The sequence below is a fragment of the Scyliorhinus torazame genome, chromosome 8, assembly GCF_047496885.1.
Source record: "Scyliorhinus torazame isolate Kashiwa2021f chromosome 8, sScyTor2.1, whole genome shotgun sequence".
Classification (NCBI taxonomy): domain Eukaryota; kingdom Metazoa; phylum Chordata; class Chondrichthyes; order Carcharhiniformes; family Scyliorhinidae; genus Scyliorhinus; species Scyliorhinus torazame.
In genome coordinates this window covers 218201441-218216261 of record NC_092714.1, presented here as the reverse complement: position 1 = coordinate 218216261, position 14821 = coordinate 218201441, and the positions used below count along the sequence as shown (strand labels likewise).

Sequence of the window (14821 nt, the reverse complement as noted above, 5' to 3'; positions counted from 1 at the left end):
GTTTTGTGTTTAAAAACCCACGTGTCCATAATTGTAATCCCACACCTAGTTTAAAAAGCCGTGTGCTAGGAAAAGCAACAAATCCATTAAAAGGAGAGGTTGGTTGAACTCCATGATACATTTTGGGGTTCTGAAAACGCCTCGCCCATAACAGGCACATAACACAATCTTCATCACATAACCTGAAGTTCCTTGCAATTATGGAGTAAAAATAAAGATAGTTCTTTGAGCAATAGCAGTCAATAAATTAAAAATCTTTCAGGCAGAATAATACAATGCTGCAATAAACTGCAGCGTGGCATGTCAGTCTCAGAATCCTTTCAGAAATGTAATAGTTCACTGCTTTTGTTAGATAATGAAACCAGTTTAAAAATACAGCGCTAATGCTTCGCTAACAGTACAGTCAAGGTCAAATGTAGGCGTTACTCTGAACATAGCACAATTATTTTACTCCAGTAAACTTTTGTTTCACTGGACCTGGAAACAAAAGCAATGAACTAGAAATTTCAGAATTACAGTTTTATCATAGAAGATGGTGTACTGTAACAAATGGCGTTAACCCTTTTGACTTCCTCCCCTCTACAAGACAGAGTTTGAGCAGTCTTCTTTTAAATGAATACTTGGTTGAAATTTTTGTGAACTGTCATAATGTTTCTGAGATGTGCCTGGGGTCTTGTCCATAACTGGGTTTACAATAAAAGCATCCCTGGGAATGAAACAGTCATGATATCTGGAAATGAGTGGTGAAGATATTTCAGAACGACTGAGACACATCAAGTTGCCCTCTCACCTGATCTTCTTCACCGCCACCCTCTTCATCGTATTTCAGAATATTGTCCCTGACGTCATCCTCTGGATCAATCAGAAGTTGCTTTGTCTGTCGTTCCTTATCTCTGCGTTTCATCCACACCACAAACAGCAAGACGAGTACTAAAGAAAATTAGCAATATTTAATTACGCCATTAGTATGATACTGATGTTAATTGAATCATTTCATTCTAACTGCAGTACTTACTTAACAAAATTATGATACATATAAGGATTGCAATAATGGCCCCTGTGCCCAATCCAGCTGCTGCAATTGCACCAACAGCTGTACAATCTCCATGCTCATCACAAGGGCAGACCTTCACTTTAATAACGGAGGTGCTAGATAATGGAGGGTTGCCAGAATCTGTGATTATGATTGGAACATCATATACACCAGCGACCAGGAAACCGATCCTCAAACTGAGCTGGGCAGAGTCCCCTGTAGAATTCACAGAGAGAGAAAAATCAAAAGATATTCTATATGCCACAAACAATTCAACAAGCTCTTACACAACTGCTAAAGCAGAGATAATCTCAGCAGTGATTGTAAAAAACGACAAGTGTGGTAGATTTGCAATTCACACAACCTACCGACAAGGAAAGTTCTTCCTACACATGAGAAAACGATTGGAACTCATGATTGCCCGAAAGATATTTAACATATTCTTGCCACGTAATCAATGGTCAGAGTCTCGGTACATCATAACTCAAGAGTGCTCTGACAGTATGTTATTATTAACACTATTTCACACTCAAATGGATTATCATTCCACAAGGAAAAAAAAATCACTTGTGAGGAATACATGATTGTTACTTAATTCCATTATCAAACCTATTTATACAATAATAATTGTATGATGTATTACACTGCAGATGTTAAATTGTTTATTTTCTGTTCTAGCATGGAAATATTATCAAAAATAGGATTGTATAAAATTGTATATTTCATGACCAAACTTGCTATAAATTGACAACTGATCAGTACAGAATAATTTGAACAGTGTGGTTTATTGCTTACCAACGTGGTTATCACATGGTTTTTATCCAAATGTTATTTAGCCACACTTACACTAATTATTTTTAAAGCAGAGTTGCTTGCGCATTGAGCCATTAGAACACCACAGGCTGAATGGTCTTGGTCTGTGGTATAACCATGTATATGATTTTATGATTCTGAGATTACCAACAGTTAATTTTCATTACACGCTAAATGACAGCAATCACAACAGAGCCAGAGGGCACGATCTACTGGCTGCATTACACCTGAAAAGAGCGACGCAGCTCGTAGATGCTGGGAGATGTCGCGATATGAATCCTGCCCACTGTGGGATTCACTTTTGCTAGAAGTTCACTTTTTAGCAAATCTGCATATTAGAATGAGACAGTTAGTCATTCAGTGTTGGTCTCCACGAATGGGGACCAGACAGAATAGCACTCGTGGGTGTCTCCCAGGGGATTGGAGGCCCCCAGGTACTTGCCCTCTGGGCAGGTTGGCACCCTCACACTGCTGGTGCCACCTGGGCTCCATGCCACTGCCAGGTTGGCACCCAAAGTGCCCAGGTGGCACTGCTGGCTGGCAGGAGTACTACTGCTTATGTGCCAAGCTGGTAGCATCAATGTGCCAAGCTGGCATTTTACCCCCCAGCAGGGATCAGGCTCGGGGAGTGCCCACTGCAGGAGGGCCTGAGGATTTCCTAAAAGGTGAGTTGGGGCTTTGGGGAGCCACGTCAGTGGGGAGTTTGAGAGATCAGGAAGCCATTTAGAAACGGTGTCCCGCTCTCCTCCTGCACTGAGGAGTTCTGTCAAGTGAAACTCCTCAGTGCAGGAAATGAGACTAAGTGCTGCCTCTTTGGGGAGTTCCCCACTGAGGCCCCAAATCTACCCAAACGGGGACAGGGTCCCATTCGATAGCGTACAGTTTCTTGGCACTCTAAGCACCAAGAAACACCGGGCTAAACAGGCTCGTTATGGGACTCTGTTCCCATTCAGGTAGATCGCACCCATAATTAATAACTTATTTGAAATTAATCTAAGTTGAAATGATAATAAAAAGGTGCTTAAAATAGCATGGAGTTTAAATTAGGGGCTGGTTTAGGCAGGCCAGCAGCACGGTTCAATTCCCGTACCAGCCTCCCCGAACAGGCGTCGGAATGTGGCGACTAGGGACTTTTCACAGTAACTTCATATGAAGCCTACTTGTGACAATAAGCAATTTTTATTTTTTTAATTTATTTATTTTTATGGACGATATATTCCATTAGTTCCTCGATATATCCTTGCAAATCTTATGACATCTTTCATGAAGTATGTTTGCAAATACCATTCTGAAAAGAACAGGTGCCTCATTCATTCATGTAAGCCCCACTTTACAAGGCTTAATATTTGAATGAGTTTGAGTGTGTCTAAGTGGGGTAGTACTCAGAAAGAGCATTCGCGTTGTAAGCTAATAAAAGTTACATCTGCATATAACATTAATTATGTAATGGATTTTCTCTTCACTGCAATAACATATCTCATGGCTTTATATTGAGTGAAAATGTTTCATTTGTTTAAAAATATGGCAATGTTAATGACACGTTTAACAAACCTATTGAACACACAAATAAACAGCTTTAAGAAAATAAATTAACGGTGATTGAGAATTCAGTTTTTGACTTGTAACATGTTTAGCCTATTATATCCTAGCATTAATTCTATACACACCAAATACATTTTGTTCCCTGAGGGTAGTTGGTGGATATATTGGGACAAAAAAAATCTTATATTTTTCTGAAGTTAGGCTTAGCAAGGAAGATTTATTGATAAAACAGACAAATTCTGATAAACTCAGCAGATCGAGCGACATCCATGGAGAGAGAAACAGAGTTAATGTTTTGACTCCGTAGGACCCTTCTAAAGGACTGATGAGGGATGGAAATGCAATGAATTATATAGATGGAGTGGGGGGGGGGGGGGCGGGGGGGTGGGGAGGGGGGGTCAGAATGGAAGATCAGGGCTAGGTCGGAGGTAAGGAGAGATTGACAAAGATGCCATGGGCAATAATGATTTTGCAATGTTATCTTGATTGTGATGCCAATACTGTTGTCACTTGGGGCAGCACAGTGGCGTAATGGTTAGCCCTCTGCCTCACGGGGCCGAGGTCCCAGGTTCGATCCTGGCTCTGGGTCACTGTCCGTGTGGAGTTTGCACATTCTCCCCGTGTTTGCATGGGTTTCGCCCACACAACCCAAAGGTGTGAAGGGTAGGTGGATTGGCCACGCTAAATTGCCCCTTAATTTGAAAAAATGAATTGCGTACTCTAAATTTATGTTAAAAAAAATACTATTGTCTCTTTCCCCCAATTTACTCAGCTACACAGACAAAGCAAAAGAAATGTAAGTCAGTAAAACTGAAAAATCAGCTTGTTCTCTAACCACAAAACCTGTTGTGCAGGATGCAACAAGGAGACATCTGCAGTAATGTCATCATGAACTGCAAGCTATGGTGGTCACTCTGCTCTCTTGCTCATGCTGGAAGGTGTCAGTATTCCAAAGACTAGCAACTTACAGTCATTATGATCCCAGAGCAGACCCCCTAACAGTGGCTAGGATCCTGGACTGAAACCCCAATATTTTAATTTATTTTAAGACTGTGTGGAAAGAATGATTTGCTCCAGGAATGATTGCATGAAAATATAGTGCTTTAGTATTTCTAAACAAAACTTTATTATGAATACATTAAACTTTAAACTTCACACCCAAAAAGAACAGCTTACAATTGTGCCTTAACACACCTGTACAATTGCTCATTAAACAACAAGAAAAGAAACATACAGCTCTTAATCCAGCTTAAAATTAGCAGGGCATAGAGTCATACTTGCTTTATAAAACAGATTTGGCTCTGGTTGGAACCACTTCAGACTCTGGCTGAATATCTTCAAATAGCTGCTTCAACTAGAATGTTTCAGCCTCTTCATTGTCTTCATACAAGACTGCTCTACTTTAAAATATTATTCCTCTTTTTTTAACTATCCTATTTGGAAAGAATTGTGGACTCAGAGTAGGCAGATCAGAACTCAGCTCCTCTCTCTCTCAAAGATTCCCCAAACTCACTGCCTCTCTGCCTTTCAAAGCTCCACCCAGCAATGACCTCATTTCCCCAAGATAAAAAAACTATCTCTGCAGGCTGCAAAAGCACATTAACTCCCCAGGAACCTCCCCAGTCAAACCACAGTCGATTAGCCTAGACTGAAAATCATATCCCTTCATCAATCCCACTTGCTATTCCCTGGAAGCAAAACAAAATATTTTTTTAAACCATGTAACTGCAGAACAGAGTTCATTCTAACCCCAGGCTTTTAACCCTTAAATTGCCCATTACATTTATAGTCCAATTTTCCGAACATCTTACAATCTTCACAGAGGGATGGTTAGATTACTTTGTGTTTCGCGTTATGCCAGCTTTTTTTGGATGTCATATCCAGGGTTTTATTAACACATGAAATATCTCTCTAGAGTATTCGAGCGCTAGAACCTAACAGTCATGGGTCCTTTTTAATCAAATTGTTCAGCTTATGACCTATTCATACAATTGTACCTGTGTTAAAAGCTGTCAAACAATTTGAGAATGCTTGCTTCAAACACTATTTTGAATATATAAAACATTATTGATTTCCTTAGGTTATTTCTGGACACAAAAAATATGATGCAAGCAGAGACGTGTTTACTCAAATCGATACGTATAAACAACATATCCTGTTTGTCCTCTGCAAAATAAAATGTAAGCAGTTTGATTCAACAGTAAAACTACTCAAGGAAAATAAAATGGATGTGTTTTGGAATCAGCTAGAAGAGATACAAAGACACCTCGCCATTGAACAAACAGCCTTTCCTTTGCCAGTAGAAAGTTCCATTGAATCGCTGCAGACAAATGCTCACATTCAGATTATAGCACATCCCTGAACCAAATATGGTGATGACTGGGGGCAACATTTCCACTTCCAACCATGACTTTCTGACAGGTCGAAGCTTTTAATTTTGATTTTGGACTCTGTCAAGTTGTCTCCTTCCTGCCCTCTGTTTACCACCAAGCCTTGTTTTATCTAATCTTTGACATGCCCATATAACCTAACTTCCCTTGGCTATAGCCACTTCCCCATAGTTGCTTCTCTCCACTCCACCTGTATGAAGTGTGTAAGCTCTTGAGAGTCTCAGTGGCACCTAACCCCTGACCATTCCACCAACCAAACTGCCCCCCCCCTCCCCCCCACCACACAAAACAATGTCGCTCCAAGTACTGACCTCCTATATTCACCTCCTCCCACCCACTTTCCAGCTTCCACTGAGGATGGGCACTCCCTCAGTGGTGATTTTCACACAAGCCCATCAAGGAAGACATGGGAAGGGATGTCTGCATGTCAGCTTCTAGACCCCTTAAAGCAACAGGCCCCTCACCCCTCGCCCCGAGATGGTGATACTGAAACCCGAGTTGAACTTATGTCCCCGTGTCCTCTCTTGTGCGCGCTGAGCATTTAACACCCTGAAGGGTGATGGCTGCCTGAGAGCTCACCTCCGAAATTCCCCTCAAAGGTGAGGTTACCAGGTTCACATTTATCTAAACCTGTTGTAAATGGCGGCAATGTGACATGAGCTAATGTATTAAAGTGAGCTTCCTGAGCTCCTGAGGCGTGTGTCGTGTTACTCCACCGGCGAGGGAGTTGACAATTAATAGCAAGATTCACGTTTTCCAATCCTCTCTGGATTTTGTGCCTGCATCGCCATTCTCACTGACGGCAAACGCAGGCTCAGAATCGCCCCCTCATGCCTGCGGCTATTCCAGTAATTCAGTTGGTTTCCCAGAATTAAGTAAACCTTTGGAATGAAAAGGTAGTTAATTTGCATTAGCACCTGGGAATAGGCTGTGTCTTTCACATTGCCATGGAGATGGGTAGAACTTAATGAGATTATTTGTTTTGAGTTATTCTCTGTGAATTCAGTTAGCATGTGCAGCAGTCAAGACTGGTTAAATTTAGAAAGCAGCTCAAGACTGCGTCAGCTTCTTGCTGAATCAGCTTTGGGGCGTGATTCAGTAGATCCTGGCACAAGGGGTGAATGACACGCGAGCCTAAATCGGGTTCCCCGCCAGGCGCCAGCCGATCGCAGGTTAGCTGACTCGCTCCGCGCAGGCACGATCTGGATCTTGCCCTCACAGGTCCAGATCTGAATATTCAAGTGAGCATGCCAGATTCACCCAGTGCCCAGAGTCTCACCTGCCGTGCCTGTGTGATATCACCAGGGTGCCATTTAATACAGTGGACCAGTCATAATTGAACCTAAGGGGCTGTCCCAGGCCATTGGAGATCCCCAGGTGGTCAGGGACACAGCGCAGGGTGGCATCCTGGCACTCCCCTTGATACCTAGGACTTGATATTGCCAGTCTGGCACCCTGGTTGTGCCACTATGACACTGCCAGGGTGCCCAGGTGGCACTGCCAGGGTGCCAGGGTGTCTAGGTGTGAGGTTGGCGCTGCCAGGGATCAGGCACAGTGGACCTTGCCAGGTTGAAGGGGGTGAGGGGAGCGGTATCCCGGGGGCCTTGCCAAAGTTGGTGTGGGAGTGAAGAGGTCAATAAAGCAGGAGTGGGCCTGAAAGGGGGAGGGGGGGGGGAAAGATTTGGGCTGCCAGACAAAATGGTGCCCTGATGAAGCTCGCCAGCAGGAAATCCCTCTAAGTGTGGCCTCGGTGGGGAGAAACTCCCCGAGAACAAAAGAAATGGCAAAGCGTTGTTGGATAGCGGAATGTTTCAAGGCACTCCTGCCGCCCAGAAACACCCCGCTAAACGTGCCCGACAGCACTTTAACTTCAGTCCGCTGAATCACATCCTGGCTATTATGCAGCTTACAATTCTTTAGTTAAAGGATAATGCCAGACCTCCAGCTGAAGCAGAGTTAATGCTAGAGCTATCATCCTGCAACCTGCGATTGGCAGATCAGTATAGGACAAAGTCGGTTAAGAGTAAAACAACAGAAGATTTGTTTAGTTGGAAGGTAAAAGAAGGAATCTAGATTAATCAGAATGTAGGGCAGTTAACCTTTTGCAGTTGGAGTTCTGGATGCAATCAACTTGTTTGCAGTTTGAAACCAAAGCAGTGGACATTTGGAAACCACCACGGGTGTTTTCTGAAGCCACTATACAGAAGCTGCAAGGGGGAGGCCTTTGCTTGAGCTGTGATATCCAAGCCAAGAAGTTTCAAAGTAACTTTGGAAGGTTACTTAGTCAAAAGCTAATAGAAGGACCCCCATGAAATATCGTACCTTGGTAAATAGCTGAAATAACAAGGAGAAACACAGTGAATTCTGGAGAGCTGTGATATCCCTTTGGTTTGGTCTCAGAGTAAAAGTGAATAAACCTTCAAGATTTAGAAAGACAAGGGCAGCACGGTAGCATTGTGGATAGCACAATTGCTTCACAGCTCCAGGGTCCCAGGTTCGATTCCGGCTTGGGTCACTGTCTGTGCGGAGTCCGCACATCCTCCCTGTGTGTGCGTGGGTTTCCTCCGGGTGCTCCGGTTTCCTCCCACAGTCCAAAGGTGTGCAGGTTAGGTGGATTGGCCATGATAAATCGCCCTTAGTGTCCAAAATTGCCCTTAGGGTTGGGTGGGGTTACTGGGTTATGGGGATGGGGTGGAGGTGTGGACCTTGAGTGGGGTGCTCTTTCCAAGAGCCGGTGCAGACTCGATGGGCCGAATGGCCTCTTTCTGCACTGTAAATTCTATGATAATCTAAGGAAACCCTTGAGAAGAAGTAAAAAGTAGAATTGATAACATAAATCTTTACGAGCTATAGTGTTAACTTAGCGGTGTGCGCTTTGCTGTATTTCTTTCTGTCGCCAATAAAGTTTGTTTCTGTTCAGAAACGTGAAATCCCGAAGCACAATTGTCAGTTAATGGGTGCTCAGAATTATTCTTTAAGAGTTAATGGCTCAGGATAATGCTGCCCCTTCCTTTTAAAATTACCCCTTCAGCACCCTCAGGGGAGGCAGTGGCATAGTGGTATTTTCACAGGACTAATAATACAGAGGCCCAGGGTGAGATCTGGACACACAGGTTCAAATCGCACCTTGGCAGATGGTGAAATTTGAATTCATTCAAATTAAATCTGCAATTTAAAGTCTAACGATGACCATGGAACCATTGCTGATTTCTGTAAAAGCCCATCTCGATCACTAATGTCCTTTAGGGAAGGAAGACCTGGTCTGGCCCACATGTGATGTCAGATCTGCCACAATGTGCTTGACTCTCAAATACCCTCTGAAATAAGGGCAATTTAAGATGGGCAATAAATGCTGGCCCAGCCGATGATGCCCACAGCCCATGAATGATTTTTAAAAAAAATTACCCTTAAAGCTCTGCAAACCATCTTCAACCTGTTATTCACCCCAAAAGTCCGGAAATGTTTGTCAAGTCCCTCAGGTTCTTGCACGTTCCAACAGCCTCTTATTGTTCCAAACTTCAGTGGATACCTTTCCTCATAGAATAATCCATTTAAAAATGGCGCCCCGATCTCTGGACTCCCATCGCGGCCTCCAGACCCTCCCAATGCCCCAACTTATTAATTAGGGGGTCCTCGAGCCCATCACACCCCATCCAATAAGGGCAGAGCACCCCAGGCCTGATCTGTGGCATGGGGAAGATGCCTCCTGGGGACCCTGTGCCACCTGGGTACACTGCCATTGCCAGGGTGGTACCAAGTAGGCACTGCCAGGGTGTCAAACTGGCACTGCCAGGGTACCAGGTTGGTGCCACATAGCAGTGTCACTGTACCAAGGTGCCCAGGTAGCAAAGGGAGCAGCAGGGTACCACTCTTTCCAGAGCCTGACCACCCAGAAGGGTTCACCTGGGAGAACCCCCTAAATCCCGGTAAAACTGGTCCACTTTTGTCGGAACTAATGCTAAACGTCACTCGCTCAGGGTCTGCGAGATGAGGCTGTTAGATCGCGTGCCTTGGGTAACCCCAGCGTGAACATATTTAAGTAAGCTTAACTGCATACTTAAATGTGCAAATCTGGATCGTAATGCGTAACAAGCGACATAAATCTCGCAAGGTGCCTTTCGCGAGATTTACCAGCCTCATCGTGCCCCGAATCGGGTTAGATCGCACTCTTTGTGCCATCAGCAAATTTAACAACCATACATCTCATCCTGTCATCCAAGTCATTAATACTGATTGTAAATAGTTGAGGTCCCAGCACTAATTCCTGTGGCACTCCATTTGGTACATCTTGCCAACCTGAAAATGACCATTTATGCCTACTCTCTGTTTCCTGTCAGCGAACCAATCCTCCAGCTATGCTAATATGTTACCCCCTGCGCAATGACCTCTTATTTTCTGTAATAACATTTGATGTAGCACCTTGTCAATTGCCTTCTGGAATTCTAAGTACACAACAGCCCCAGGTTCTCCTTTATCCATGTTGCTTGTTATTTCCTCAAATAACTCTAATAAATTAGTCAAACACACTTTTATTTTCACAAAGCTAAATTCACTCTGCCTGATTGCATTGAGATTTTCAAAGTGTCCTGCTATAACATCTTTAACATCAATTCCACAGCATTTTCCCCTTTGAGCGATGTTAAGATAACTGACCTGCATTTTTTTGCTGTCTCCCTCCTATTCAGGTCTGAAGGCCTTAGTAAAGCCTGTGAAGTCAGAGTGACCAGTTGCTCGCTGGATATCTGAGAAATTGTGTGACAGCTTGAATGCATTTGGCAACTTAAGACAGAGGAATTCTGAAAGTAGACTTGGAAATCCTGTAAGTGGATCCTTGATGAAAGCAGCTGAGAGAAAGCACTGATTGGAAGAGGATTTTAAGGAGGATCTTTTTGACAGTGGAGTTTGGAAACATTCATAGCAACATAGAAATTAGGAGCAGAAGTAGACAATTCAGCCCTTTAAGCTTGCTCCGCCATTCATTCAGATCATGGCTGATCTCTTCCCACGCTCAAATCTACCTCACTGCCTGTTTCCCGTATCCCTTGACCCATTTTAAAAATCAGAAATATATCTATCTCCATCTTGAAACCATTTAATGATTCATATTCCACTGCACCATGGGGGCAGCACGTTCCACAAATTCACCACCCTCTCCGAGAAGTAGTTCCTCCTCATCTCAGTTCTAAATCTACCGCCTCTCAACCTTTATCCGTGACCTATTGTTCTAGATTGCCTCTCAAGGGGGAATATTTGGTCTACGCTTACTTTATCAATCCCATTTAATATTTTATACACCTCGATTAGATCCCCTCTCATCCTTCTAAACTCCAGCGAGTATAAGCCCAAACTGTTTAATCTCTCCGCATATGTCAATCCTTTCATTTGCGGAATCAATCTGGCAAATCTCCTATGAACTGCCTCCAATGCCACCACATCTCTCCTCAAATAAGGAGACCAAAACTGGACACAATACTCCAAATGTGGTCTCATCAACACCCTATACAATTGCATCAACTCTTCTCTACTTTTACACACCAGTTCTTTTGCAATAAATGCTAATATTCCATTTTCCTTTTTAATTACATGCTGTACCTGCATACCGATTTACTGTGATTCATGAACAAAGACACCCAGATCCCTCTGCCCAGGCGCATCTTGAATCTGCTTTCTGATTAGGTAATAATTTGCCTTTCTATATTTTTGGCCAAAGTGGATAACCTCACATTTATCGACATTAAATTCTATCTGCCAAACTTTGGCCCAATCTTCTAACCTATATATATATATATATACCTGTCTAAAATCTCCACTTCACTACCTGCTTTCCCACCTATTTTAGTATTAACCGCAAATTCTGCTGTTACACTTTGTTTCCGCTTGCAGATCATTTATATAAATTGTAAACAGTTGAGGTCTGAGGACTGACCTCTGAAGCACCGTGAAGACAGTGGAAAAATATTGGTTCAGTACCTCCGCCATCTCTGTGTTCCCCATTATTCCCTCACCAGTATCATCCTCCCAAGGGCCAACACTTACTTTAGTTATTCTCTTTCTCTTTATATACTTATAGAAGCTTTCCATCAGTGTTTATGTTTTCAGCTAGTTTCAGGTGCTAATCATGTGAGGAGATTTGAGGAGAAATCCACAGAGGGTCTATTGGATGGCATCTGCCACTTTGTTTCAGAGTGGGGTGTATCTGACCATTGTTGGCCTGTAAGTTTACAGGGACAGTGTATTTACTGAGAACATTATGGCATAAGATATATTTTGTGACCTGCGTTCGTCTTAAAATCTGCGTACAGAGGGCAGCACGGTGGCGCAGTGGTTAGCATTTCTGCCTCACCGCGCCGAGGTCCCAGGTTCGATCCCGGCTCTGGGTCAATGTTCGTGTGGAGTTTGCACATTCTCCCCATGATTGCGTGGGTTTCGCCCTCATAACCCCAAAGATGTGCAGGATAGGTGGATTGAACACACTAAAATTGCCCCTTAATTGGAAACAGAAAATCTGCGTACATTGGTGAAGATAGAAGTGGAGTAAATAAGTATTGGATTATAGTCAAACCTTTCATGTTTAATAATTTTTTGGGATTATTAAAAGCTAATTGACAGTCCTGTGACTCCACTAATCCAGATTTTCTCCAAAAAAATAAAAGTTATTCTGTGCCAGGGCTCCAATCTGAGATCTTTCTGTCCAGTAGTAACATCAACTGGGAGTGTAACAACCCTCTGTGGTCTGGTTCTGTTAGCTGTTTTAAAGTTGCTTGTTTAATGGATGTATGTCATATTTTATATCAGTTTAAGTGAGGAGAAGGAGAAGTTGTGTTAAAATGATAGAGAATGGCTGTGTAAATTGGTTTAAACAATCACTGTTCTGGCAGGAGAGTGGTGGTTCTGGGGCAATAAAATATCAGTTTTGTCATTTTGGTTTAATTTCAACGGCCCCCTGTGGCTGCAAAAGGCTGGCGGTTAAGCTTATAAACTTTCTATAATACACATGTTTTTCTGAGAATTCAGTTTTTACTTTTAGTTTTAATTACAGTGCCTGAAGAAAGAAGAATCAAGACGGCTATCTTAATCTAATTCCTTTGCTTTATTTGAATATTCTATTTTGATTTCAGTTTTGAATTGATTGAAAGCAAAGCTAAATGCTGGGGAAGTGTGTGTGAATATGGGAAGTTTCCAGTGCGTGAGAGTGCATGCCCAATATATATTTTGTGTGGATTTCTTTTCTTTGTGTGTTTTTCATTTACATTTTTTTTAAATCCAAAATTGTGACTTTTGTGGTAGTTGTTTCAACACCGTTTAAAAAAAACAAGAATTGTGAATTGGACTAAATTTGTAACTTGGCAAATGCGTAACTTATTTCAGTTCGGCCTATGGTTTCTGGCCACAATCGCGGCTCGAATAAATATATGTTACGATCAACTTTGGGGAAGTTACTTTGAACACAGTTCTCATAAAGAAAAAGGTGAATTTTGAAGATCAAAGCGTGTAAATAGGAATTTGAAAATAAACTGTTTGAACATGGAATTCTTAATTCAAACTTATCAGAAGAAAATTGGAGTTTGGAAGTACAGTTTTTTTAAAGTTTTCTCTGTTTATGGAGATACTATGTGCTTCTTTATCCCTTTATTTTACATGTGAGGTGATGTAATTTGTGCATTTGAAAACTTTTGTTTCGCCCCTAAAACTGGTTGAAACCTAAATATTTCTGCTTGGCAGTTTAGCTCACATCCAGGTTGCCGAATGAAACTTTACATATAGTGGAGATAATAAGTTTTTAAACGTGACAGGTATACCTCGACCAAATTAACTCATTTGGCTCCAAGTCAAATTTATCTTGCGTATTTAAAATTTTTAAATAGACGGATCAAGCGATCACAGAAACAAGCAACTTTAAGAATTGTTATCACAGCACGGTGATAATTGGGACTAAAGGCTTTGCTTTTTTTTTTTTAGAAAAACATTAATTCATACAGTCTCATCTGTTAATTTCTGTAATGCTTCAAAGAACAAAGAACAATACAGCACAAGAACAGGCCCTTGGGCCCTCTAAGCCTGTACCGGTCATGATACCATCCTTGGCCAAAACCCTCAGCACTTCCGAGAGCCGTATTCCTCTATACCCATCCTATCCATGTGTTTGTCAAGATGCCTTTTGAACGCCGGTAATGTAACTGCTTTCACAACCTCCCCTGTCAACGCGTTCCAGGCACTCACCACCCTCTGCGTAAAAAATCTGCCTCGCACATCTCCTCTAAACTTTGCCCCACAGACCTTAAACCTATGCCTCCTGGTGACCGACCACTCCACCCTGGGAAAGAGTGCCTACCCATCCACTCTATTCATGCCCCTCATAATCTTGTAGACTTCTATCAGGTCACCCCTCAACTTCCGTCTTTCTAATGAAAACAGTCCGAGTCTATTCAGCCTCTCCACATAGCTAACAACCTCCAGACCAGGCAACATCCTGGTAAACCTTCTCTGCACCCTCTCCAAAGCCTCCACATCCTTCTGGTAGTGTGGCGACCAGAATTGTGCGCAATATTCCAAGTGCGGCCTTACCAAGGTTCTATACAACCGTAGCATGACTTGTTAGTTTTTATACTCGATGCCCCATCCAATGAAGACAAGCATTCCATTTGCTTTCATGACTACCTTGTCCACTTGTGTTGCCATCTTCAAAGATCTGTGGACCTGCATGCCCAGATCTTTCTGACTTTCTATATTCCTAAGAGTTTTACCATTTACAGTATATTTCCCCTCGATGTTAGACCTACCAAAATGCATTACCTCATATTTGTCCGGATTAAACTCCATTTGCCATTTCTCTGCCCAAGTCTCCAACCTATCGATGTCCTGCTGCATCTTCTGACAATCCTCAACACTATCTGCCACCCCACCAACCTTGGTGTCATCCGCAAACTTACTGATCAGACCGGCTACATTTTCCTTCAAATCGTTTATGTACACCACAAACAACAGAGGCCTAAGCACCGATCCCTATGGAACACCACTGGTCACAACCTTCCATTCAGAAAAC

The 14821-nt window shown here is 42.6% G+C and overlaps 1 protein-coding gene across 3 annotated transcripts in view; it reads right to left on the bottom strand.

The window, feature by feature from the left end:
- The window catches only part of LOC140428374 (cadherin-4-like), a 1038564-nt gene that overhangs the window by 66470 nt on the left and 957273 nt on the right, over positions 1-14821 (bottom strand). For all 3 annotated transcript variants that reach the window (XM_072514764.1, XM_072514766.1, XM_072514765.1), the window contains 2 exons: positions 1016-1249; positions 791-930 (listed from right to left, as the gene is read on the bottom strand). In XM_072514764.1, coding sequence (XP_072370865.1) covers positions 791-930; positions 1016-1249 — 374 coding nt within the window. The remainder of the gene's footprint in view (positions 1-790; positions 931-1015; positions 1250-14821) is intronic.